At 37.3% G+C, this 27987-nt stretch overlaps 2 protein-coding genes across 2 annotated transcripts; both read right to left on the bottom strand.

The window, feature by feature from the left end:
- Nucleotides 1–623: 623 nt before the first annotated feature.
- On the bottom strand, nucleotides 624–1385 carry LOC128220171 (uncharacterized). The gene is made up of 2 exons (XM_052928448.1): nucleotides 1239–1385; nucleotides 624–1151 (listed from the first exon to the last, which is right to left on the bottom strand). The coding sequence occupies exons 1-2, from the start codon at nucleotides 1383–1385 to the stop codon at nucleotides 624–626; spliced, it is 675 nt and encodes a 224-aa protein (XP_052784408.1).
- A 194-nt stretch (nucleotides 1386–1579) lies between these two features.
- Nucleotides 1580–27462, bottom strand: LOC128219580 (tripartite motif-containing protein 45-like). The gene is made up of 17 exons (XM_052927403.1): nucleotides 27331–27462; nucleotides 26575–26619; nucleotides 25701–25873; nucleotides 23742–24054; nucleotides 20212–20379; nucleotides 19188–19369; nucleotides 18319–18439; nucleotides 17402–17825; nucleotides 16052–16084; nucleotides 14818–14961; nucleotides 14326–14432; nucleotides 13676–13787; nucleotides 11658–11778; nucleotides 7987–8158; nucleotides 4664–4809; nucleotides 3669–3813; nucleotides 1580–2591 (listed from the first exon to the last, which is right to left on the bottom strand). The coding sequence occupies exons 2-17, from the start codon at nucleotides 26605–26607 to the stop codon at nucleotides 2490–2492; spliced, it is 2496 nt and encodes an 831-aa protein (XP_052783363.1). The 5' UTR covers nucleotides 26608–26619; nucleotides 27331–27462; the 3' UTR covers nucleotides 1580–2489.
- Nucleotides 27463–27987: the final 525 nt, after the last annotated feature.

Below are 27987 nucleotides of genomic sequence, written 5' to 3'. Positions count from 1 at the left end.
AATAGCACACACTTCCCTCTTGATCTTGAAAAGAAAACCCTAAATACTGAGTATGATTATACCAAATATCCAAAAAATGATAAGCTGAGTGAATATCAAATTTGATCATATAGCTATCTTTTTCAAGATACATTAGATCAAGTCTCAGATCTTCATACTTGACGGACTGTTTCCATACATGTATGTTTACTTTTCTCAAATCCAAAATTAGGCGTTTTTTGCCACTATTTTGCACAGATACTGATAGGGGGTTCACTACCGTTGGAATTAGCTCACATTTTTCTACCAACCCCTTATCTAAAAGATCACAAATAGCAGTTTGTACAAATTCGGGATCTTTCAATGCCGATTGATTATTATGTAACAAGCTTTTCTCAGGCAAGGAATAAAATGGAATTTTATAACCATCTTTAATTGTTTCTAAAATGAACTCACTGGCTCCAATTTTAGTCCAAAAATCTATGTGATTTTTTAACCGATCTTTTACGATAATTTCTTTTAAACCTTGTTCATAAATAGAAAAAGTGTTTGTAAACCGATCAGTATCAAAATTAAAACACAGGTTATCATCAAAATACTCATCTTTAACAGTCCAATCACCAGCATTATCTGTACTGCAAGTTTCATTTTTTGCCGGGCTGCTCTGTCTGTTGCTGTCCCTGCTGAGCTCCCCCAAACCTTGTATACGGGCACGTGCGCCGCACGTGGTTGTACTCGCCGCATCCGAAGCAGGGTCCAAGCTGCCCTCTGTTGCTGGGAAACCCCTGGTAGCCACGAAACGAATGTCCGCCCCCGGATTGCGATTGCGACGTAGAGGAAGTACCAGCAAATCCGCGCGCCAGAGCCATGCTGTCCGTGTACCCCAAAGCTACAGCTGGTGATTTAGCCTTCGTTTTGGGTTTCTGCTGCTTACGTTTCCGCACTGCTCGCGAGTCCGCCTTGAGAATGCGCGACTCGTCGTCAGAGTCACTCGCCAATGGGTTTGACTGATATTGGCGCACAGTCTCCCAGCCTCCTTCGGAAGTATCAGCAATACGTATGTGTTTGTTTCTTACGTGGAGCTTATCCGCAATGTCAGCCAGCATTTCCTTTGCGTAATCAATTTTCACATTTTCTATAGCCCACAAAATCTGCTTCACACTGTCCTCCAACTCGGAATTAAATTCAAACTAAAGCCGGTTTCCACTAAATTTCCAGGCAATGTCTTTAGTGGTTTTCAACTTTTTAACTTCATCTACAGCAAGTGACTGTCCGCGAACTTCGTCTTTCAGAGAATTAATTTGCGACTTTTGTCCTCGCAACTCAAACAAAATTTCACGTAAACTATTTTGAATCTCAGGCTGCACAGTCTCCTGCTGAATATCAGCAGACGATAAAGTTTCCATCGTGTAGATAATTAGACAACAATAAAAACAAGTCTGCTCGACGGTCGGTCCCAAGGCTGAATGACCACTCAACTCTCAAAGCACGAAATCCTCGTGCAAAACTTATTTGCCACCTATCGGATTGACCGTAAAAGGAAAAATAATTTTCGTCTAATTCAATAATTTCAAACAACGAAAATTATATAAAGTTTAACGTCATGGTAATTTTATTGGTTCACTATATACACAAAACACCTGCATTATCTCATTCAAAACACAAAGTACATATTTATACGTCAACACAAAAGAATACGCAAAATTCGAGAAATCATATTTATCAATAAACATTTTCAATTATGAAAACCTTGAAAAATAGTCCATACGACATTAAGGATATAACATATACAAAACATACGTGATAGTTAAATTTAACCGACAGCAAGATATAGCATGTAATAAATATATTTTATGTCTCGAACTAAACAGAAAAATCACACACAATACAGACAAGCTCATGTTTGAATAACACATGTTGTCTATCTTATTGATTCAACAGTGGCGTAGCTACATACAGGCCTTGTTGGCCTGGGCCTACAACTGCCTTGAAAAAGGACAAATTTAAATAATCCTATAATGCAATAAATAAATAGCTACTTGAACATGTTGAATAACTCGTTTGTTTTAATTTTAACCAAAGCAAGTTCGGTGTTTATTTAAACTTCGTGCAGGGTGTTTGCTTGAATTTATTGTAATCACTGAAAATACAATTAAGTGTGTGTAATTTGCATATAAAAGTCCCGAAACTCACCTAGAACCATCAGGCCTACACGTTTTGAGGGTTAGCTACGCCCCTGTATAAATAGGTGAATATGATAACGATAAGCAAATCCGTTGTATAAATGTGGCTCTTCATACCAGGCAAAAAAAATCGGCTGACTGCTCGGATTATACGTCTAGGCTTCATACCCCACTTAATTTATCTGACACAATTTCATACCTTGTGTGTTGGTTGGTTGTTTCTATTGAAAATATTAATTAAGATTCATTAATGTTACAATTAACAAATTTCAAACGTGTCTGATAAGATTTCCTAAAAATAACAAATAGTGGTCCAGTTCTCAAATCCTAGTGTGAAGATTTGGTCACATCAAAAGGTAGCTTCTTCTTCCTAGATGTTGCGGGTGCCACTTTGGCTACTTTGTTTGATGCTTTAGTTCCTCCGCTTCCCTGGAATGAATCACAGTAAAATATCACCAAGGTTGATCATTGTTTACAACAAGCTGTTTAGCATGTTGATCAACTCGTGTGTGTGTGTTATCTTTCAGCATAGTAATAAAAAATTATAAAGAAGTTTTTTTCACTTTCTTTACAATGTTTTTGCTGTGTTTAAAAACATTTCATCATAACACTTTCACAAAAACGATGTACGATAAATAAAACGATTTTTTTTTATTTTTAGCTCGGCCATCCATATTCCAAGCGAGCCTTGTTTCATAAGGATGCCATAACATTGAGACATTTTATGTGTTAGATGAAGGTATATTTATGGGAAAATGACGTTCAATAGCATGTTTACTTTGATTGGAGTGCAAAATAGAACGCCATTCAACATTTGTTATGAAATGCGCCAACTTCGAACCTAGTGCTCTTAAAGTGCCATTGTGGTTATTATTAGGTTTTGGTGTTGTTCCATTTGGGATTCAAAAATGACAAAATGGATATTTAGTATGCAAGACATCAGAGAAGCGGCCATGTTTTGGTGCAAAAAATGTCTGGACCGGGCTATTTTGGACAGGGCCTTTCTGGCAAGTCGGCTGGTATGGCACGATATTAAATAACGTGGTCTGAGACGCCAATTAGATTTGCGATACAGCGAAATGAACCGTGAACTTAATACATATAAGACGATGAGACTGTCGTCAATCCGTGCTGTTGTCGACCTGTGTGCTCTTCATGTGTTGCGTTATTGGCTGCACGAGTAATTGTGATTAAAATGTAACGCATTGTAAATGATTTGTTTGGGTGCCTTTTGGCTATTTACTAAAGGATCGACAAGTCATGTCCTGGCTAGATCTTTTTTTTTCTCGTTCATATGTTTCATGTTCATTTTAGCAGCGAACGAAACTATTATCTAACGCTTGGGCAAATATAGACGTCTAACGTCACTTACATCATGGTTTTCTGGCACAAAATGGTCCAATAAAACATTTTTGACGCAATTTTGAACAATACCGGTCTGACTATGTTGGTTATTAATGTATGTTTAGGTAATTTTGACTGACAAGAGCGGAAAGTGCACCTTACCGGTCTAAGGATGTCTGGAATAGCCATAATGTCCCGCCCAGTTTTCAGAGACAATTCCACGTGGACGGAGTATGGGTTGTAGGTGCCGAACACCGGCCATAACGGCTCTGTACAGTCGATGTTTTGAAAGTTAAACAACAGCTTCCTGGAAATAGTAAAAGTCATGTTATTTATGGCAAACTTTATCTATAAGAGCACGACAAATAGTATTACGGTCGAGCTTTGGTGTTTAATCATTGTGCTTTAAAACATACATTCTGGAACATTGAACTATCTTTTGTGCCGTGTTCTTTAGAATACATTGGTGAAAGTATCTTGGTTTCTAAAATTGCACAAAGGGTCTTCAACTAGTATTTCTCACCCAAAAGTTGGTTCGAAATTCTTTACTTGTGTTTTCATTAATGAATTTATGAACGCGTATAACTCGACATTTCTAAGGTAGAATAGTTAGTCTTGTTACATTTATTGGTGGGAGGTTTCAAATTGATATCATCTCGGAGCTATAATATAGATTTGTCCTTATATAATTCGTAATGTATTTTTTGTTTATATTGTCTATGTGCCTTTTGACTTATTCCTCAATACACATTATATGACAACTTATATGCTAGTTATCTAACCTAGCTATTTTTTACAACCCAAAATAAGTCATCCACTTCAGCATGGAAAGTTACCATCCATTTAGACATCTTATACATATCAGTTTTAGCAGTTTGCATTAATCAATGTATTTCCCTAAATTAAAATATAAACATCGACTGCTTTCGTTTGTTAAATGGTGATGCAAATTATTTTTACATCTTCTTTACTTCCTTAGGATTTTTGATACATTTCTTTAGGGTGGGTTGATCTATACCTCAGCTGTAAAATGATTAAATGTATCATAAATGTTTAGAAAATAAAGAATTTGTAAAATAATATTGAATTGTCTAGTTCGAAGTTTTGCTAAGTGTACCATAATTAAACACGAAATCATGCAATGACAATGACAATACCTTAGACTGACGTCAACGATGGTCCACTCCCTTTTTGTGGTGTCCAATAGGAAGCCGTATGTAGCGTGGTGGGTGGAGCCAGCTGTGTCACTCGTGATGGGATTGTGGTGCAGCAGCATTCGCTTGTGGCGAAACTTATGGCACACCTGAAGGGATGATATATATCGATTCTCGCTTGTATTTATTTATGGTACTTTTCAATGGAATACATAAGATAAAACGAAGCAAATTATACGAAATAAGACATTGCATTGCCTGTGGTTATGTCGATCAGGTCCTTGATTCTCTATGTTTGAACAGTTTCCAATCACAGTAACATGCGTGGTTAAATAAATGCAACATTCATCACTCTTTGTGGTCATTGTAGCGTTTTGTAGGGTGAGTTCGTACGGAGTCGTACCTGTTAATGGTCATTGTACCGTTCTACAGAGAGAGTTCGTACGGAGTCGTACCTGTTAATGGTCATTGTACCGTTCTACAGAGAGAGTTTGTACGGAGTCGTACCTGTTAATGGTCATTGTAACTTTCTACAGAGAGAGTTCGTGCGGAGTTGTACCTGTTAATGGTCATTGTAGCGTTCAACAGAGAGAGTTCGTACGGAGTCGTACCTGTTAATGGTCATTGTAGCGTTCTACAGAGAGAGTTCGTACGGAGTCGTACCTGTTAATGGTCATTGTAGCGTTCTACAGAGCGAGTTCGTACGGAGTCGTACCTGTTAATGGTCATTGTAGCGTTCTACAGAGCGAGTTCGTACGGAGTCGTACCTGTTAATGGTCATTGTAACGTTCTACAGAGAGAGTTCGTACGGAGTCGTACCTGTTAATGGTCATTGTAGCGTTCTATAGAGGGAGTTCGTTCGAAGTCGTACCTGTTAGTGGTTATTGTAGCGTTCTACAGAGAAGGTTTGTACGAAGTCGAACCTGTTTATGGTCAATGCAGCGTTCTACAGAGGGTGTCCGTATGGTGTCATACCTTGTTGTGGTCATTGTACCGTTCTACAGAGAAGGTTCGTACGAAGTCGAACCTGTTTATGGTCATTGCAGCGTTCTGAAGAGTTCGTGTGTACGGAGTCGTACCTGTTAAGGGCCATTGCAGCGTTCTGCAGAGGAAGTTCGTACGGAGTCGCACCAGTTAAGGGTCATTGCCGGGTTCTGCAGAGAAAATTCGTACAAAGTCGTACGTGTTAAGGGTCATTTCAGCGCTTTGCAGTGGTAGTTCGCACGGAGTCGTACCTGTAAAGGGTCATTGTATCGTTCTGCAGTGGAACTTCGTACGGAGTCGCACCTGTTAAGGTTCATTGTAGCGTTCTGCAGTGGAACTTCGTACGGAGTCGTACCTGTTAAGGTTCATTGTAGCGTTCTGCAATGGAACTTCGTACGGAGTCGTACCTGTTAAGGTTCATTGTAGCGTTCTGCAGTGGAACTTCGTACGGAGTCGTACCTGTTAAGGTTCATTGTAGCGTTCTGCAGTGGAACTTCGTACGGAGTCGCACCTGTTAAGGTTCATTGTAGCGTTCTGCAGTGGAACTTCGTACGGAGTCGTACCTGTTAAGGTTCATTGTAGCGTTCTGCAGTGGAACTTCGTACGGAGTCGCACCTGTTAAGGGCCATTGTAGCGTTCTGCAGAGAAAGTTCATACGGTGTCGTACTTCTTTGTTGTCATGGCAGCGTTATGCAGAGAGTTTTGTATGGTGTTGTTTATGTTTGTGGTCATTGTACCGTAATATAGAGATTCGTACATGTTTGTGGTCATTGAACCGCACTATAGAGATTCGTACATGTTTGTGGTCATTGTACCGTACTATAGAAATTCTTACATGTTTGTGGTCATTGTACCGCACTATAGAAATTCTTACATGTTTGTGGTCATTGTACCGCACTATAGAAATTCGTACATGTTTGTGGTCATTGTACCGTACTATAGAAATTCGTACATGTTTGTGGTCATTGTACCGTACTATAGAAATTCGTACATGTTTGTGGTCATTGTACCGTACTATAGAAATTCGTACATGTTTGTGGTCATTGTACCGCACTATAGAAATTCGTACATGTTTGTGGTCATTGTACCGCACTATAGAAATTCGTACATGTTTGTGGTCATTGTACCGCACTATAGAAATTCGTACATGTTTGTGGTCATTGTACCGCACTATAGAAATTCGTACATGTTTGTGGTCAGTGTACCGCACTATAGAAATTCGTACATGTTTGTGGTCAGTGTACCGCACTATAGAAATTCGTACATGTTTGTGGTCAGTGTACCGCACTATAGAAATTCGTACATGTTTGTGGTCATTGTACCGCACTATAGAAATTCGTACATGTTTGTGGTCATTGTACCGCACTATAGAAATTCTTACATGTTTGTGGTCATTGTACCGCACTATAGAAATTCGTACATGTTTGTGGTCATTGTACCGTACTATAGAAATTCGTACATGTTTGTGGTCATTGTACCGTACTATAGAAATTCGTACATGTTTGTGGTCATTGTACCGTACTATAGAAATTCGTACATGTTTGTGGTCATTGTACCGCACTATAGAAATTCGTACATGTTTGTGGTCATTGTACCGCACTATAGAAATTCGTACATGTTTGTGGTCATTGTCCCGTACTATAGAAATTCGTACATGTTTGTGGTCATTGTACCGTACTATAGAAATTCGTACATGTTTGTGGTCATTGTACCGTACTATAGAAATTCGTACATGTTTGTGGTCATTGTACCGCACTATAGAAATTCGTACATGTTTGTGGTCATTGTTGGGTTCTGCTCTGGAGAGTCGTTGGGTGTAATACCTGGCTGTGGTAATGGCAGCGTTCTACACAGTGAGTTCGTAGGATGTCATACCTGGCTGTGGTCATTGTAGCGTTCTGCACAGTGAGTTCGTAGGATGTCACACCTGTTTGTGGTCATTGCGGCGTTCTACACAGTGAGTCCATAGGATGTCACATCTGTTTGTGGTCATTGTAGCGTTCTGCACAGTGAGTTCGTAGGATGTCATACCTGTTTGTGGTCATTGCAGCGTTCTGCACAGTGAGTTCGTAGGATGTCATACCTGTTTGTGGTCATTGCAGCGTTCTGCACAGTGAGTTCGTAGGATGTCACACCTGTTGTGGTCATTGTAGCGTTCTGCACAGTGAGTTCGTAGGATGTCATACCTGTTTGTGGTCATTGTAGCGTTCTGCACAGTGAGTTCGTAGGATGTCATACCTGTTTGTGGTCATTGCAGCGTTCTGCACAGTGAGTTCGTAGGATGGCATACCTGTTTGTGGTCATTGCAGCGTTCTACACAGTGAGTTCGTAGGATGGCATACCTGTTTGTGGTCATTGCAGCGTTCTGCAGAGAAGGACCAGGCGAACATTTGGCTGCCCACGTAGAAACTGCTGTGGACGGCATCGAGGCGGGAAATACCGATCTCAAACAAGAGGGCATTTCTCAGGAGGGACACGTGGATACGGTAGAACACCTGCACTTCCCAGTAAAACCTATATATTGGGAGATAAAAACAAATTCTAAGGACGGTCAAGTGGATTGATTGAATACTTGAACTTCCTAATTCAAATTTAGATCGGGGAAAGTAAGTGGTCAAAGTTCGTATCGTAGAACGGTAACATTTCTGCTGAAAAACAAATGCATTTCGCAGTAAAAGTTAATGAATGATGGTGGGGATGAGTGGCGTTCATTAGCAGAGTATGTGGATACGGTTAAACAACTGTATGGTGGCATATAACTGCCGCAAGATAACCTGTTAACGTTCGCGAACTGTTTTGTGTAAACCACTTTATTTTCGCGATAAGAATCTAGCTATCTTTTTGGTAAGATGAATATCATAAGACTGAAAACAGGCTTGAAAATGCCCAGAACTGCAACCTTTTACCATTTTAGCTGTACAACATTAACAGGTTATCTAGTTATGGTTTGCGAATTCCACTTCATAAGTAACATACTAATTGGTTGATGTCATAAGATTCGTGTTACCACTTAACTATAAATACATTCCAGATTCAGGCGCTAACAGGTTGTCTAGTTATGGCTTGCGAAATCCACTTGATAAGTAACATAATTTCTTATTAAACTGGAATAAAGGGGGAGGAGGGGTGTAAAGGTACAACCTAGATAAAGGGAGGTAAAAGTGTATGAAAGGCGTTTCAGGGATAAAGAGGATCACGCAACAAGGGAGAACACTTTTGTTACTGATTATGTAAAGACAAAATAGGTAAAGCTGTTGTACAAGACTTATAATATCTGGCATGTGTTCCCGTTCCGGATAGAAAAATCCGACCCGAGGGCACCTGCGTTGCCAGGTAACGAGGCTTGCCGAGTTACCGGCTACGCAGCGTGCCCGAGGGTCGTATTTTTCTATCCGGAACGGACACACATGATAGATATTTTTCTAGCATACATTATATTACATTTTTTGGTGAAGAAAATACATAAAAAGCGCATTTTTGTACATATCACCAAAAAGAGCGTGCGATGATGTTTACTGACGTCATGACGCGCAGTAATTTGTATTCACTGCATACGTCAATAAGTTCCTTCGACATCACGTCTTTTAAGGGCTATTTTGTTTTGTTTTTTAAAATTAATTTTTGTAAAGTTAATGTTAATGGAACTCATCTTTTTAAATCTCATAATTATGATTACATAAGGTGTATTATAAAAGAAATTGAAATTATTACGTCACAGCTCGTGGCTCATCTGGCATGGGGGTATGCCAGATGGAGTTTTCCAGCACGGCTGATTTCACCGGAAATGCCTATCCGGTGTGCTAGAAAAGCCCTGTCCGGAGGTGTGCATTAGCTGGTAAACGACAAGAATACGACATATCCGTTTGGACTCTAGACATTCAATTTGGTGTTTGCACGTTCCTAAACACACACCAATCCTCCATTTGATCAATGCGCATATTTGATCGGAAACCGCATGCAGCTTTGACAAAAAATTATAACAACAAAGTAATTATCATAAAGAACATAATCGTTGTCCTTCCTGAAATTATGAATTTCTTCCCATAATCATGCCTTTAATAATTCATTTACAACTACACGTTAGAACCAAATTAAGAACCGTTTCGTGAAACTGACTTCTCCTTAATTTTATTTTGAAGTCATTTGGTGCAATTAAGTTTGAAAGTTTCATCGTTTATTTTTCAAAAAAAAGAGGAATATTTGCGCATTTCCGCTCACGTTTTAAAGCACGATGTAATTTTGGAAAATGCTTGCAATTTCAAGACATGAAAACGCCACTTTTAATGCTGATGACTAAATTAGTTTTCTGTAATTTGAAAGCACAATATTTTTGACAAGTGTTGTTCTTTAATGAAATATAACTTCCATTTTGATTTCGTTACGGTTCGGATTTTATTCGGTTGCCACACTGACAGAGTGTTTTATGATAAATGAAAACGTAATTTATATTTTTTGTATTTGTCGCTTTTTTAATTTGTGTACATCTCATTCAATGTGTATTGGTCATGGTCAAAGGCTATGTATTGCCGATATTGCCAATAACCCTGAAAAACATGAAAAAAGTATAACATGCGCACAATTACTCAGCTAAATGTTTATTTTGTTCACACGCGTCCATAACTTTTTGCAACAATATGTTTTCTACACTCAAAAAAGAAGTAAACAGTTATACCGCAACAAATATTTAAAGGAGTACCTAACCCCCAACAGTGTTTAGTGGCAATTTCTGTTTTAGCGCTTCTGCCTAGGAAACGTTCTCGAGGGTTTATGCAGATCAGCTCTTTTCCGTCTTCACAATCAAACTAAACATATTTAGTATAAACCAACTTTGCGATAATTATAATAATTATTTATTTATTTATTCAATTTAATGTTTAAAAAAAGAAGCTTAAATGTGTATCATATCGGCATTGAACATAGGACTTAGTCAACTTCAAAAGCGGAACAGCAAGGTTGCTATGGAGACAAAATCAGTACTATGTGTACTTCTACTCGTGTAAATTACATAAACGACACAAAGGTTTTTTAAATGATAAATCAATTTAAAATCTTAAAGCTGCACTCTCACAGATTAAACGTTTTGACACTTTTTTTTATTTTTTGACTTGGAACGTGCCTATTTATTGCATGAAAATGCATGGAAATCAGTGTTATAAGACTGCTGACAAAAAATCAGATCGTAGATTTTCATATTAGTAACGGTTTAAGACAAAAAAACATTAATTTTCGAACAGAAATATGAAAATCTGCGACCTGATCTTTTGTCAGCAGTCTTACACCACTAGTTTGCAGATATTTACGCAAAAATTGGCTCATTCCAAGACAAAAAAAAAAATTAAAAAAGTTGTCAAAACGGTAAATCTGTGAGAGTGCATCTTTAAAGTCAAATTCTCAATAAAGTTTCTAATTACATGGCGTCACATTTGTTTTGAATGTATGTACTAGTCATATGTTTAACTATTATTAACAAATGAATACAATCAATGCTGAGTTTGATTAAACACGCAATAGTACAAGAAAAAAGTTGATGCATAGCATCAAGTCGGCGCGATGAAATTAGAAGATAAACGTGCATGCAGATAACCAAAAATGGTTATTATTTCAATGATAATATTTTTTATGTTGGGTGTACATATGCTCGAAGGACATTATGGTTAATAATATAGTTACAAAAGTTTAAGCCCGGAATTATAGATATTCTGTTGTTGTTCTTTTCAAGCTAATCCTCCGGTTAAAACTAAATTATAACAATGTATCATCTGCGCACGAGAAACTTTAGCTATAACTTTGGCTTTTAACTTAAATATCAATTTCGAAAGATATTTTAATTCTGGAGAAATGTCAAATGTTATGAGGAAGGACCCCTCTAAAACTATGTTTCACTGTAATGTCAGATTTACAGAGATAAAAAAAAACGTCTACGGATAATTGTTCACAATTTGTTCTGTCATGCACATCTTATTTCCCGCCAGGATTCATATATAATGAAAGAAAACATTTTTCATGAACTTACTTTCCTGGTCCTCGAAGGAACTTCGTGCTAATTACTCCAGAATACTTCTTTAATTTCTTCGACCAGATGGACTTTTCTGGGAGAAGAGACGGCCTCGAAATAGATTTCTGAGATGTATCGCCTGAAGGAGTCATTAAAAAGCATTTACATGGCTTCAGTTAACGTAACAGGCAAATATGTGCGAACATAGAAAAGCTATTAGGATCACCATAGCGAATGCAATAAGCTCTACACATTTCGAGAAAATAAAGACATATCTGGTTTCCTTTTTTTAAGAAATTGAGACACTTATGTTCTTTCTTGACAAAATGATATGAACATTTGTTTTCTTTTTTTCAGATTCAACTTTTGGCTATAACGCGGTGCTAATTCCGAAATCAGAAACGGGAAATTGTGCAGCTACTTATCGAGTGTTTGGTTTAATATTATGAATCGTAATTCATAAGATCCTGCTTCTCGGTCTCTTTCTCTCTTACTGATGTTCTCTACGTGACTTGTTTCCCACACAAGTGACGTAATCACTTCACCTAACCTTTTCTCCATGACTTTATTTTGGTAGGCATCTCATACTTAGGTTTCTTCCCCATACCACAGTAGCTCAGTGGAAGAGCGTTGGCTTCGAGTTGTGAAGGGCGGGGGTTGCGTCAAACCAAAATATATGGTACAAGCAAGCCCGCTTGCCTACGAGCTTGCTTAGCATTCGGCTTTTAAATGGAAGTGCTGGGAAAATGCTGTACTCAGTACTGGCTCAACTCTAGGAAGTTGTTTCCCGTGTGCCGGTATTTTACAACGAGCACGATAAAAAACCAAGCAGTCTCTTAGGGTATCGCACTCTTGTATCTCACTGTGTTTCTTTTAAGTCTTACAAAGTCTGGATTTGACTGCGAATTGCTGTCACTTCTGTCTAATGTCACTTATGGCATTTAAACACAAAATAAATCGTGGTGTTACGGCGGGGTCAAGCCATAATGCAGCCAATGGGCGCGGGCAGACCTTGATAAACACAAATAAACAAACCGCATAGAAGTCGTACTTTGGTAAACATTTCATACTAGCGTTATACTCACATTTCTCTCCTCCACCCCGCCCCCTACCCCACTTCTTACACACTGCGCATGGGTCGTATTTTGGTTGGCATCTCATATTTACGTTTCTCCCCCCCCCCCCCCATCCCCCCTTCCATACTGCTCAGGAGGCGTATTCATAAATCTTCTTAGTGATCATTTTCGTTAAGTATTTTTTTCAAAATTTTAGCCAGCGGATATTTTAAATACCTTTAAATACCTTCTATTTTTCAACTTATTTAGTCGAGTGTCTGTAGTTTTTAGACCTGATTCTAGCTTAATTCCAGATTATTTTTTTGTGTAACAATAGTGCTAGTTTTCTTTTTCACTAAGATGCTTTATGAGTACTGTATGAGATCATAAGCTTCCTTTAGTGTCAATCTTATGCTTTCATTTGCACGGTCGCCACTACAAATCAGATCCCCTTGAAAGTTCCCCTGGCTGTTCAATATTGGTGGAAACTGCAACCTGACCGTGACCTTTTTCAGGTCAAATGATCACAAAAAAAGACACGACCACAGCCCGCAAGTGAATCTCTCGTATAGTACCATTTCTTACCTCCATCCATACCTCCCACACAGATCAAACTTGACCCTACTTTTTCCTATCTGTTTTCCCTTGGTCGATCGCCAGTCTATCCAACTAGCAGTAGGTGGTGTGTAAGCTTATTTATACTCGTACTCGGGCCTTTCCCATTTCGTGAAAGGTCCGATTAGATTCTTGGTCATTTTAGATTTTTGGAGCATAGTGCACGGAATGAATGTAACCCTGATTAGAGCTACCCTGGTTCTTTAACGTGCACCAGGGAATAACACTGTTGGTGTTGCGGCGGGGAATCGAACCTGCGATCCCTTGACTGACTGTCAAGTATGTAACCATTAGACCACGGATCCGCCACAATGCCTTACGTATATTTATACTTCCAACACGTTTCAAATTATCACGTGATTATACCTTCATCCAATTGCTCCTCTGGGTCAGTATTCGCTCGACCGCGCCCTCCCAGCCTCTCTCGTTCTATTTCATCAATCTCTGCTCCCTTGTTCTTTGTGAACCGCGAATCCATCTAAAAATTGTGGAACACTTGATAAGTATCCGTCATAACTTTACCATCGTCTGCACAATCCACAATGGCGTTCGATTTTACATGAATATGTGTTACGTCTATTGATTCTAGAACATGAATAAACAACACATGCATTCCGTTGTGAGCTAGACAGTACGATGTGCCCTCGTCATGTCTTTATATATATTAACACAGAATATATGTTGTGCATTTACTAGTTACTGATATTCGTGTGTTGTTTATTTTTTCGGTTGGCGCTTGATCTGATCTGTGTGGCCTTATATTATAGAAGTTCGTTGTAGGTATCTTGACGTCTAATCGGATCTGTGTACCGTTTTATCGAAGAAGGTCGTAGTAGGTATTTAAGCTACTTCAGGTGTATCACTTTATCCTAAACTTAAGCCTAAACTCTAGCTGTTTTCAGTGAACAGTAAAAGTATTGTTCCAACACAAAGATTCACTAAGATCTGGCCATGAATAAGTATAAGTGTTTTGGAGCTGTAAATATTAGTTTCAACTGTAATATAAGACTAATTACCTTGACGGATTTTTGTATAATGCTTGTCTTCGCCTCCTCGTCCATGTTCATCTCACGCTGCTTCTGTTTCTTGGCTGACTCCAGTTCCCATGGAAATAGGCGGCGTTCTAAAACAGTTTAATTGTATTTAAGAATGCTCATCACTTAATCATAGTCAAAAAGTAGTTGCCGCATATAAACATATCATATAATCTTATTGTAAACGGTGTATTAACGTGTGTTATTAGTACAGCTCTTGTTGCGGGGAGTTTGTATTTGACTCGAGTGGATTTTTGCAAATAAATAATAAAAATCTGCTGAATTCAATGAGCGTCGAATACCATCCTGGATCCGCACATATAAGCCTATTAGTATATTATGTTTGGTTAAAATCTTCTAAATGATACACTTTATAACATCATATATTGCAAACACTGCCACCAGGCAAATTTACATTAATTATTATTTTTTCAATAAACAAATTTAAAGAATCGATACAATATTAGCACTGACTGTCTCTGGCTATCCCGCGGTCACGACGTATTCTTAGGCCGGCTACACGTCTCAACGTTTCGATGTCGGACCTCATGTTCCGTCCGTCTAGGGAAATGGCGCGCTCGTGATGGGCTGTTTCTGCATCAAACAGGAAACCAACACCTACAACATACAGTTTCAGATTTAAACATCGATTTTGAAATGCAGTTTGAATGAAGCGGTCCCCAGGAAAAACAAGAGTACGTGGAAGGTATAATAACGGCATTCTCGGTCTTAGAACGTTCCATGGACAGCAGTGGATTGGGAAACACTATCAACGACCCCTTAGCACCGTCATAAGCGATATTTATGTTATCAAATCCAACCGGCCATCCTTGGAGAATGCCTGTTTGCGGTCACCCAGTCGACTCAGTAAAATCGGCACGACTAGAAAAATGGCCATCTGACTTGTCAAATTTATTTTTCATCTATTTTGTTGAGCGGACCCTTAGAAGCCATAAGGTGCATACGACGGGAAAAAGATATCTAAAAAAAACTCTGCCTACTTATTTCTTTAACTGTCGCTAGGATAATTGTAAACACACGTGTGTTTTCTTGTGATTTTTTTTGTGTGTGTGTGTTTTTCAAGTGATAAGAAGTTGTTGTAGAGGACAGAGAGTAAATAACTATCCTGTGTTCCAAATATTTGGAACCTTATTTTAATACGTCAACGAAAACTACAGGGACAAGCCCAATAGTCACTAAAAACAAACACAGATTAGAGGCACATGGTAAGGAAACAAACGTCAGTGAACTGGACACACAGATTACCAAATATACACGTTCATACACCGCAACAGACCACATAGATATTAAAACAGCTTTACCGATAAATAAAAGAACTACAGCCTTGGAACGCGCTGAAACTTGAGTTCAACGGAAAAACGAGTCTATTGGGAGCTTAGACCAGTCTATGTTCCCATTATCTAACCTGTCCCAACAAGTATTATTAATTACAATATTAAAATATAAGCCCCAACAGACCAAGCATCAACGTTAAACGTCGTTTGTGTGAAATGCTTTTCTTATTATTTTTCTTAGCCTGTCTAAGGCAAAACATAAAATCACATCTTCCCTATTGTCTAGTCAGATATTGAAAATATTATTGCAGACAAAACTGTTATTTGTCATCCGAAGACACCTTGAGTAAAATATATTAATCATTTTAATTCACCTGTCAAATTGGCCATCAAATCTCTGTACCAATACTTACATAGAATGTCTCCGAACCTCTTGTCAATCTCACCTACAAAAGGGAAAAATAGTTGTACAAGACGATGTTCCATTAGATATTACCAATACATTAATGGATATCAGCTGATTATAGAACATGTTTGTATGGTCCACACTCTCGAGTTCCTACCCTGAACATCTAGTGTGCTCTGTGAGAACCCAGTGTCCCTGTCGGACTTGTGAGACCTTGACTTAAGTATATACTATACTATAAATTAAGATTATTGGTCCACGTTTGAAGCCAGAAAAGGTGCCCCTGTCTGAATAATGAGACCAAGTATTTACTATAAGCATTGGTCTGAAAGTTTGAAATGTTAAGTAGATTTGGGAAAAAATAAAATACATTTTTTGTGCTTAATCATAACAAAAAAAAATACATTATTACAGAGAGCAAGTAATCAAGCGTCACCATTGTTATTTTGATTTATATGTAATTGAACTAGACAGAAAAAAATATAAAAAAATATTAATGAGAAGACCATAAAACCGTTGAAATATCCTTGACATTTTAATACAAAAGTTATCTAATGAGAACAATGTACACCTTGTGTATAATAACTACAGCGTATAACAAGGATAAGAACTAGACTTATTGGTCATACAGCTACCACAATAGTCCAACACACGTGTCTTCTTTATACTGCCACTTGCAAACAAATCGAGCTGATGACAGGTGCCAAAAAACGGTGCTTTATTAGGTCAGCTGACAACGTGATAAACGGTTTGTTGGTCACGTATTAAACACAATAAGATATAATAGTGTTTTATTACAGACGTTCTTTTCTTTTCTTTAAACAGTCAATTTTAAAATGACGTCATTTTGCTTACGCAGTTATTAACAAAATGGCAGCGTAGAACATAATCATTATGTTAAGAATGTTACCTCACGTGTTCTGGCTATTATTTAGTTTACAAATGCATTTGATGGGTGCAGAAAGATACAGGGGGTTCCGCAGTTCTGGACTAATCCGGAAATCAGGTTTGCGAACTTTTAATTCTAGACTATTGTACATTTGTAAAAATGGTTTTTGTAAAGACATTTGTATAAAAAAGTAATGAAAATAAATTGAATGCATGCACAATTAAAACATGTCTAAGGCACATCATTCTGCTTTGGGCTTGAATCCCTCATTCTCATACAGACCCCGGCTATTTTTTTGCCAATTATCAACAACCAGAACCCCCTGAGACAAGTCTATACCATTACCATCTCACAAGTCTATACCATTACCCTCACACACGTCTATACCATTACCCTCACACACGTCTATACCATTACCATCTCAAGTGCATGCGTTGTCACACTATTTATCAATTGTGCAGAATGTACCAGGGGCTCGAACAACAAATTGAAATCCCTCCTCATTAACCGGCCTGTTAAGAACCCGTATCCTAGCACGATGGCTCCCGTGTGTTGTTGGTTTGCAGACGATTTTGTAACATCCGTCCACTGTCTTGGCATCCACAACTTTAGAAGGAATAACGTTGCCCTTGCCATCCTTTATTTCAACAGTAATGGCATCGAAGCTATCTCTTTGAGGTCTTCCCTTCGCATCGTACAAAAACACGCGGATAACCTCGGATTCTTGTCCCAGAGGAGCCTCAAGTGTTTCAACCGATGTTTTTGGCGGGAAAATGGCTGTTGACCTGATTTGGCCCATTCCAAGCACAAAGTTTTTGAACTCGGGTCCCATGGAATTCCGATCAAAGGTGACGTAAGAGTTCTCGAGAGGACACGCGTCTAAATGTTGATCCTTTGAATAGAGAGAATATACGTAAACGTATAAAATGTACATTAATAAAGAATCATAGAAAATGCCTAGAATACCTAGAATATACCGAAGATTATAAGTATCTTCCATGGCCGAAAGTGTAAGATAGGTTATTCCCGACCCGAAGGTAGGTGTTTTGCGGAAACGAGGTTTACCGAGTTTCCGCAAAACACCTTACGCGAAGGCTGGGATGACCCTATCTTACACGAGCGGCTATGGTAGGAGTTTCCGCAAAACACGCTACGAGAAGGCTGGGATGACCCTATCTTACACGAGGGGCTATGGTAGATGCTTTTTCTCCCATGACCTCAGTTAAACAAAATTATGTAAACATGTATTTTTGCTGCTAATATATATGTTTAATACCGTGGCACGAGCATACATAAAATAGTTATTATTATAATAAAAATATATAATTTCATATACAAACATGTACTTAAATCAAAATGACAAACATGTAAAAATGCATGCCCACCTTTAATTCGATTAGACGGTTGGTGATGGTTTTGGTGAGCTGCACGAATTCCGCGGGCATGCTGTGCACGAGACTGTGGGAGGAGAACTCACGTGCACTCGACATCAGTGATACGTAGTACCTGAGCGGTGAAAATGGAAGCAAATATCAACACCCAACTCATAATATTTATAAAACATGGAGGAAATGTGGTGTCTACAAAAAGACGATCTCCCATTAAAACCATGTCGACTTTGTTCTAAAAACGCGTGGAAAGCACTAATACACGTCATTTTACAGGAAATATTTATGGAGACAATTCTTGAAACAGTAGAAGAACATTCTCTTTTCATAAAGTTACCAATGCTGATGTTAGTTTAAATTCATTGAGAACTAAAGAGTTAACCAGTACTTCAAATCGTCTCTACAACCAGATCAGTACTTCAAATAATCTTTATCACTAAATCCCAACCACTGGACCAGTATTTCAAATTGTCTAAACCACAAGACCAGTGCCTCAAATAGACCTTTACATTAGACCAGTATTTAAAACAGTCTTTAACACTAGACCAGTACTTCAAATAGTCTCTACAACCAGATCAGTACTTCAAATAATCTTTACCACGAAATCTCAACCACTAGACCAGTATGTCAAATTGTCTGTACCACGAGACTAGCATTTCAAATAGTCCAAACCAAAAGACCAGTGCCTCAAATAGTCCTTTACATTAGACCAGTACTTAAAATAGCCTTTAACACTAGACCAGTACTTCAAATAGTCTCTAGCACTAACCCAGTACGTAAAACAATCGCCACTGCTAATCTGGTACCTAACATATTCATCACCGCTAATCTAGTACCTAACATATTCACCACCGCTAATCTAGTACCTCAAATAGTCTCTTTGTTTCTGGAGCACGGCTTTCTTCTCCTTGATCCTCCCTGTCAGGTTATCCTTGAGCTCCCTACGCCGTATCTCCAGCATCTTGGCACCGGCGTCCATCTCAATGTCGATCTCCTTCTGCATGGTTTCCTCCTTGTTGTTCAGTGTCGAGTGCTCGTCTTCAGTCTCCTGCGATAATAAATAACGTTTATTGATTGGTCAATATCTATCCAATAGCTTCTATCTACCAATGAAATCACTTGTATTTGCAAACTAACCTAAATACAACCCGTGGACAACTTATTCATGCTTTGTACATTTGGCTGCTGATTTTTACGTTATAGTTAAAAAAAAATGTCAGAGCAACATATATTGTTTTATATATCTTTTTTTTCATTTCCACGATGTATATACATATATAATAAAGTTATCTTGGGTTCTAGTTGAAACCGGAGTACCCAGAGAAATCAAGTTCGTACGGTTTGGTGACCATCAACCAAATTCACAAACGCCAAGGACGTAAGTCGTAACCGAAAACATCCACGGGAAGCGAATGCGCTTTACACGTCTCCGAGATGTTTTAAGAAGTTCAACTCTTTACATACGTGACACTTTTCCTTCTTTAAAATGGATAAACTTAAACCAAATTATAATGGCTATAATGAAACTGGATAATTTAATATTTAATAAACTGTTTAAGACTTTATCCCATTCTATTCATCAATGATGAATGATTACTAGCATGACCTTTCCCCGCATATCTCATCAAATAACAACCATAGGTCGAGTCGTCACAAATTAAAAATAATCAAATGAATAATACGCAGATGGCCTATAAATGTCCATTTCATTGCAAAGCTTCAACGCAAAAACCAAAACCATTGCGGTTGAGAAACTGATTCGAAGCATGACGTCAGCAATCTAGATTTGGTTACAATTATGGTAGATGCATTACTGTGAACCCCCCTACAACCGGGTAAGCTTTATGCTAATCTCTAGAACTAATCTGATTGTCCTGAACATAAACGAACCTTCATAACAGACTTCGCAAAAGCAATCTTATCCTCCAGTTTCTTGGTGAGTTCGTTCACGTTCTGTCTCTCGTCATCATACACCTCAGAGATTTTCTTGATCACGTGACCCTTCGTCTCGTCATGGTCCAAAACTGTACACATCTTGCACAACGGCTTCGAGCATACCTGGTTTTGAAATAAGAGATAATACTCCGTCGGGCTCCAAACCTGTGCATGTTTTGCTCAATGGCTAGGAGCAGACCTGATTATGAACTCGCCATGGCCCAATACTGTACACATCGTGCATAATGGCTTTGAGACGACCAGGGGCAGTGATTACGAACAGTCTCAAGGTTGAGTTCAGACTCAAGACTCATTATGGCAAAGCTTCATTTCATTGTACTTTTCCTTCTATCAGAGCATTGTTGGTAAAATTTGCTGAAATGCATTACTATTTGAATGTTTTTCTATTATTTACATAAATTTGTGTAAAAGAAATGGAATAAATATGATCTTTTTTGCTTTATAAAAATACTTTTCTGAGTCTGAGTCTAAACTCGGACTTGAGACTGTTCGTATTCATGGCCCCTGTGGTTGAAATAAGAGATATAACTAGTCTTGGTCCAAACCTGTGCAGCGCTTGCGCCGCGGCTTTGGGGCAGAACTGGTGTTTAAATAAGAGGACAATGTACATCTTGCACAGAGGCTTAGAGCATTCCTGGTAAGTATACTCATACTGCAATAAAACTTGTTACAGTTAGCTGAATTACAACCCATATTGTATTATATAATGAACACTTCGCTCTTTTACAAGTGTATGATGGTATTTTCTATTTGGTTAGGTTTTCGTTCTTTTTAAATACAGTTGTTTCCCTGACGTTTAAAATAACAACCTTACCGCTCACATTTTTCAGGCCGATTTCACCATGACTTCCTGTGAAACTAACAGAGATTAACTGAATATAATTAAAAATTGCATTGGTCATCGTATGAAACAAGAAATCCCCATGGCCATTGTAAAGTGAAAACTAGGAATGTTAGTTTCCATTGTAAAGAAAGTGGAATAAAATAATGGAGTATCGAATAAAAAATAAAAGTTTTAAGACGATGTTTCAAGGCTTAACACAACGAGAAGAATGCTAAAATTATACTGTTTCGGAACTGATCTGGCTGACCGTTTATCATTGGTCAAGGTCATCCTACGCCATATTGGTCATATTTTGGTCAAAGCGTCTCCATGTGAAACGCGTTCGGTATCCGAAAAAGTAATTAAAATGTATTTCATTTGTGTCAAATACTTCTTAATGCATTGTTCTTCTTTTCTCTGAGTAATCAATGCCCTAAGATCCCATTACCGGCCACAATTAAACCAGGAGCAGTCTCTAGTGTGGTTAAATATTCAAACCACATTCGAACACCAGTTATCCGCTGGATTACAACGGCCGTGTATTTTTTAAAGATATTTCTTGTTTGCAAATGATTATTAAGTTGTTTATGCAATACATTGTGCAATCGTGCAAAACCAAATCTCTTAGAGACTCATTATCTCAGGTATTACAACATTGTTTATTCAATTTGAAAAAGCCTTCACATTCCGTTTAACGTGAAAACAAAATTATGACACTTTCCATTAAAAGGCTCAGCAATATCTGTCAATTATACTTTTAGAAGCGCAATTATTTGTTAAAGATATTTTATTACGATAGAATCACTTTGAAAATTGCATTGTTGGCAAAAAATATTTAATGGAATGTTTGCAAATTTCTGAAAACATATTATTATAAAATGAAGGATGGCTTGAAACGTTGTATATGTTGCGAGGGCTCTATAGAAGCATGCTGGTTACTTAAACGCGCCTGGCAATCATTGCAGCCAAAACATGTTGTTATACGTTGAGAATGCTTCAACGCGACTTCCCTTGTAATGAGTTGAAAATGGACGTAAACGTGTGGTCACTTTTATCTTTTTCAGAGGTTTATGCCAGAAGACTTTAAAACTCGGGGAACGAAGTTGCACACGGAAGTGACGTTGTGTTCTGTTAAACGTGTTCTGATAAAAAAAACGATGATCGTCTTGATCTTGCATAACTTGCTACAGTTTACTATTTAGAGTGTTAAAATCTGGGTTTTTAATGAGTCTGTAGGTTTAAAGCACTTTCACAGATTCACAACGTTTTTATTTTTTGTCTTCGAACGAGCCAATTTTTACGAAAATTCGTGGAAACCAGTTATTTGAGACTGCTGACAAATGAATTAGATCGCAATTTTTAAGGAAATATGAAAATCTGCGATCTAATTTTTTTTCAGCAATCTAATATCATTGCTTTGCAGATATCTACGCAATATTTGCCCTATCCAAGACAAAAAATAAAATTAGTTGTAAAAATGTTATATCTGTGAGAGAGCAGCTTTAAGCGATTCCCTCACATATTTGTAGAATTTCATTGAATCAAAGTTGCATTGCTACAAATATCAGAGCTTCATTGGCTACAATTGGTTGTCTAGGCTTGATTTATTGGTATTCGTGCTGATTTTGACTTTCGTTGAGATCTATTACATTTGACACACCATATAGTCCATCCCTTGTGGAACTTTATTCCTAGAGAATTGTTTTATATTACTCGTAAAAGCTTCTGCAAAGAAACCATACTCGCCGTTTACGTCCGGTTTCCACTCATAAGAATGCAGCTTACATTTACAGCCAATAAATTTGCAGAAAGGTAATCATTAAGTACTAGAGGGTCCGCTCACTGCCACTCATCCGATACACACTCCCTGCGTCAGATTTTACATTGACAATGTATCAGCCAATGAAGTTATATTCTATGTCAGCTAGATGACCTGAATTTAAATTCAAATGATAAAAGGGCTAGAATTCGCTACTCTCACTTCGCCCATTCTAAACCATTAAGATTTTAATTCATGTCATCTGACAATTACTTGGCACTTAAACTGAAGACGCGTTGGCTCGTGTTTTTCAAAATGTTGAGGCTCCGAAATTCTCGGAATGTTATAGTTTGTTTTACCCACTGCTGTGTTGGCATCGGGAACATGATCTACTATATTCAAAGATGTTATGTTAATGGTCTTTCACAGTGAAAAAGTCGTTTTAAGGACCAGAACAAAACAAAAAAATATCGTATCTTATTTAGTTTTGAGGTTCAATATTAGCAAGCATAATACATATATCCGTTGCAACATGTGAAGTTGTAATTAGGAGTTCAGGAAAGTTTACGAATAGAAGATTTCATCACAATTCCAATCAGAACGCATTTGTAATTTACTGGAAATGTCTTTATACAAAATGAGTATGATTTTGTGTCAAAAGAGTCGAAATATGTCGCAAAGGATGTATGTTTTACTCCCAAAATGATTGTTCCTAAAGCTGCCTTTTATTTGGATATAAGGATATCAATATCAGAAATGCTGAGTTATGAATATATTTAGTTTTCACCCTTTTATCAAAGGTTCAGATAATACCTGTCTCAATTGTATTTTAGGTAGACTTTTATATCTTACTCTGTAAATATAAATTCAATGTATGACTACCTTAGCGGAACAGTAGTATGCCAAGGGCTGTCCTTCGTGCCCTGGTTCCGCACATGTCATCTCCCGTTGGAAAGTCTCGAGACCATATTTCCGCAACTGCTCAAAGTTCGCGATCTGATGATTCCTCGACAGGAAGTTACGTAGATGCGCGTGAGTACATTCCGCGCACATGAACGTCTGACAGTCTTTGCAGAAGTAGACAGCTTGTCCAGAGTCGGGGCAGTCACGGCAGGGGATGTTGTGAGTCTTCCGCTTCAGGCGGATGAAGTCTCGAAGGCTGCGACGCGTATGCTCCTTTGGGAAGTTCCGGATGCTTAGTAAGAGAAAGTATGTGTGTAGGATATTAGTGACGATGTATATTCTACTGAAATAGCATAAAATGAACATATTGTTTTTCGTATGAAAATGATATGCTACATTCTTTAGCGGTAGACATGCCATATTTATGAGACCTACATCTAAACAACAAGCACTTTCAGGTTGAAGGTAACATTCAAACTACTTTAAAGAAACTACTTAATCGTGTTTCCATTGCCTCCAATTTTAAAAACGTTGACATTCTATTTACATGTTTTCGGTGCGAGGACGGACCATGAAAAGCATATTAAGCCTTAAGTTAAGATTTAGCCGTTAACACTTCAAATAATTATCCTAACTATCTTTATATTAACAATGGTAATAAGCATTCAAAGATTAAACTTTATTTGTAAGTTTTTATTGACTAGTTCGGAATTTCCAAAACATGTATATTGTTAATCAGGCCTTATTTTTTCGAAACACCTTAAGTTCCTTATAACATGATTAAACCAAGCTCAATCTTTTGTCCAGGTATTGTATTTGAATTATTTACATTGTGAAGATATGTTGGACTTATATAAAGGTTTATGGTAATCTCGATAGACTATTGTTTTAGTAGCATCAATATTAGTTAAGATATTTGGCTTCTTGAAATAAACAGCTTAGGTTTGTTTATACTATAACAATGATGTCCTTTCAGCAGACACGTGAAACAGTGTTCATGGCAGACACGTGCTTTCCTTCCTCCTAATAAATAACAATAAATAACTAGAACCATTAAATATATGTCTAACATGCAACAAGTCTAGACACTAATTGTGTTCAATATTTCTGTTTACAAGTAAATAAGTGAAATAAAAAATATCATTCGAGTAATTCACAAATATTTTTATGTAAAATGGTGCTAAATCTGAGACATAAACATATTATATTTGGTAGCCATTGTTTTAGTATTAGGTGTCAGTTAACCTTCGGATTTCTACGTTGAATTATGAGATATAGTTACTTGCTTTTCGAATGGTTTTATTTCTCAAAAAATAAGCTTATGATTGTAGCGTTATTGCTAGCTGATAATTCTAATTCATTTGTTTGACCATGTTTTTTCAGGACTGTATCTTGGGAATGGGACTATACAAGAAAGATGTCATTGGGATTTCTGACATAGTCAGCGGCCTTGACCTTGGTGTTCTGTGATTTCTGACCGAGTCAGCGGCCTTAACGTTGATGTATTGTGGTTTCATACAGAGTCGGTGGCCCTGACCTTAATGTATTGTGATTTCTGACGGAGTAAGCAGCCATGACCATGGTAATTTGAGTCAGCAGCCATACCCTTGATGTGTTATGATTTCTTACAGAGTCAGTGGCCTTGATCTGGATGTTTTTTATTGCTTTCAGAGTCAGCGTCCTTGACATTGATATTTTGTAATTGCTGTCAGAGTCAGCGTCCTTGACATTGATGTTTTGTGATTGCTGACAGAATCAGCCGATGATGTTCTACTTATTACTTTGATTTTTTCTAATCTTTTAACAATAACCTAAGTAGCTTGGTCCGATTTACAGTTTGTGAGCGCTCTGTCATTTTCAATAGCGAGTTTATCCCCCTATTTGAACGGGCTAATAAACTAGCTATTCAGACCGCTTTATTAACTAGCAATATCTTACCTATCTCCGGGAACGTCATGTTTGATTCTGCAGGTGGGACAGATGATTGTCCAATCCCGGACCATCCCGTCCATGCAGCGCGTGCAGAATGTGTGTAGGCATGGTAACACGCGCGGCTCGTGCTGTTCTTCGTCATACTCGTCACCGCATACGTCACAGTTGAGATACTCTTCCTATGTAAATTGACAAAGTTGTCCTTGCAATACGGCATATTTGCCTTTTACCAATGGACAGTCCCAAGACTATTCGCTAAATTGAGCTGAATACATCATAAAAAACACTTATTTTATTATTAATTTACTCTCTGTTATCGAAATTGCAGGGAAAATACAGCTATAGCATATAAGGTTCTTTGGTTTTAGTTGGTTTCGAACCCAAACCGGTCAAGTCAAAAACAAATAGAAAACTGCAGGCTAGTCCATACGGCCATCGGAATTTTTAATATAAGTGGTGGATATGTTGACCTGTTAAGGATACATTGAAAACATCACGTGATAATGTCAAACAACCAATCACGCAATACCACAGCCGTAATTAATTTTCAATCGCGTTAGAAACGCTAATGAAGTGTGGTCTTCAAAGACGATATTTGAGCAATTATCAACATTTGCTGAAGGGTTCCAGCTTTTGGTGTTTTTGTTTTAACACTCCTTATGATTTGACACACTTTATTTCGTAAATAAAAAAATGCACTTTACAAATTATGAGCAAGTCACATTAAAGATGCCAACTCACAACTAAATAACTTAAATGTGATATCTAATAAATGCGTGGAACTTATTTTGTATTTCTTCTCATTAAAACGGTCAGAATCAAATACTTTTTTCTTTTCCTAATTGTTGTGTTTTTATCTAGGTTTGAAAGGTTTACCTACTTTCAAATCGTCTATGTTGAGTGAGTGCGTCATTTTCCTGACGGGCTGAAAAATTAAAAAAATACCGAAAATGCTAGGATAAACAAGCCCTTAATCTATGCTGACACCTAATACAAAAGTTCCAGAATTATAGTTCATGCTATGAAGCTAGTTCATTTTCATTAAATAAAACAACTATTATGGGCATTTTGTAAATTGGAAATTTCAATTAAATCGCGTGACAAATTTATAAAATAGTTAAGCAAAATTAAACAAACACGTTTGTTTCAACATGTTGTTTTTTTCAATTTAAAGCTACACTCGCACAGATATGACGTTTTTGGAATGAGCAAATTTTTGCGGAAATCTCTGCAAACCAGAGATAAAAGACTGCTGACAAAAGATCAGATCGCAGATTTTCATATTTTCGTTCGAAAATAAATGTTTTATGGCTAAAAGCGTTACTAACGATTTAAGAAAAATGCAGAAAACATCAATTCTGAACATAAATATGAAAATCTGAGATCAATGTTTTGTTTGCAGTCTTATATGACTGGTTTCCATGCATTTTCGCATAAATTTGCTCGTTCCAAGACAAAAAATAAAAAATAAAAGTTGTCAAAACGTTCAATCTATGAGAGTGCGGCTTTTAAAGTTTAATAAATTTTGTTAAAAGAGACAACGTTGATTTATTCTATCTTAGGAAATGGTCCTATCCAGTTTTTAATCCAACCATTTCAATAAAAAAGACACTAGCGTGAAATCCATTCAACATACCTATTTTGGAAAAAAATCCAGTGATGCACTAAATTATGGTGAACACATAATAATTAATATTCTTATTATTATATCAAATTTGTTATAAATACACCAAAAGGCATGATTATTAAACATAAACTATTAAACCTAGTCCCGTTGTTAAGAAAAACAAAGTATCATTTTACAGGTAAAGAGTAGAAAATGTTTAAATCCATAAACTTTCTTTTGTTTTCAAGTTCGATCTGATAGACCCTTCACTCGTTTATGACAGACTAAATGACAAGGGTGAAAAGAAAATTGATACTTTTGAAAGTCAAGGGGTATCATTGTACTGAATAGTGTACCTTTGGTTGTTTAATTGCATTCGTTTATTTTGTCCAGATGTATTTAGTTAATTCAATAAATGATATACTTTATCTAAATTGAAGTTTGTGATATTTTTAAGCCTAGTGGCTTTTTATCTTACCTATATCTTTAACCTTAGATGTATATGGTACACTTTGAATAATCTATGATTTAAACGGAATAAAATTTTAAGAGTGACAGTAGTCTAGAAAGCCAATTAAGTCAAGTTTAAACCATTTTTTTAAATTAATATTTCTAGTTTAATTAGTTAGTTGTTTTCATGCTGGATTAATTCTTTTTTATTTTGCCTAATAACGAACAGAAAACTCT

This window comes from Mya arenaria, chromosome 15 (assembly GCF_026914265.1).
Source record: "Mya arenaria isolate MELC-2E11 chromosome 15, ASM2691426v1".
Lineage (NCBI taxonomy): Eukaryota > Metazoa > Mollusca > Bivalvia > Myida > Myidae > Mya > Mya arenaria.
The sequence above is the reverse complement of the archived record's forward strand: the minus strand, read 5'-3'. Positions and strand labels throughout refer to the sequence as shown.

Coding starts and splice junctions, on each gene's coding strand:
- LOC128220171 (XM_052928448.1), bottom strand. CDS start 1,385: ATGGAAACTTTATCGTCTGCTGATATTCAGCAGGAGACTGTGCAGCCT. Junction 1,152..1,238: donor TTCGCGGACAGTCACTTGCT/GTAGATGAAGTT, acceptor TTTAATTCCGAG/TTGGAGGACAGTGTGAAGCA.
- LOC128219580 (XM_052927403.1), bottom strand. CDS start 26,607: ATGACGCACTCACTCAACATAGACGATTTGAAA. Junction 25,874..26,574: donor TCAACATAGACGATTTGAAA/GTAGGTAAACCT, acceptor CAATTTACATAG/GAAGAGTATCTCAACTGTGA. Junction 18,440..19,187: donor AAACAAAGAGACTATTTGAG/GTACTAGATTAG, acceptor TTCACCGCTCAG/GTACTACGTATCACTGATGT.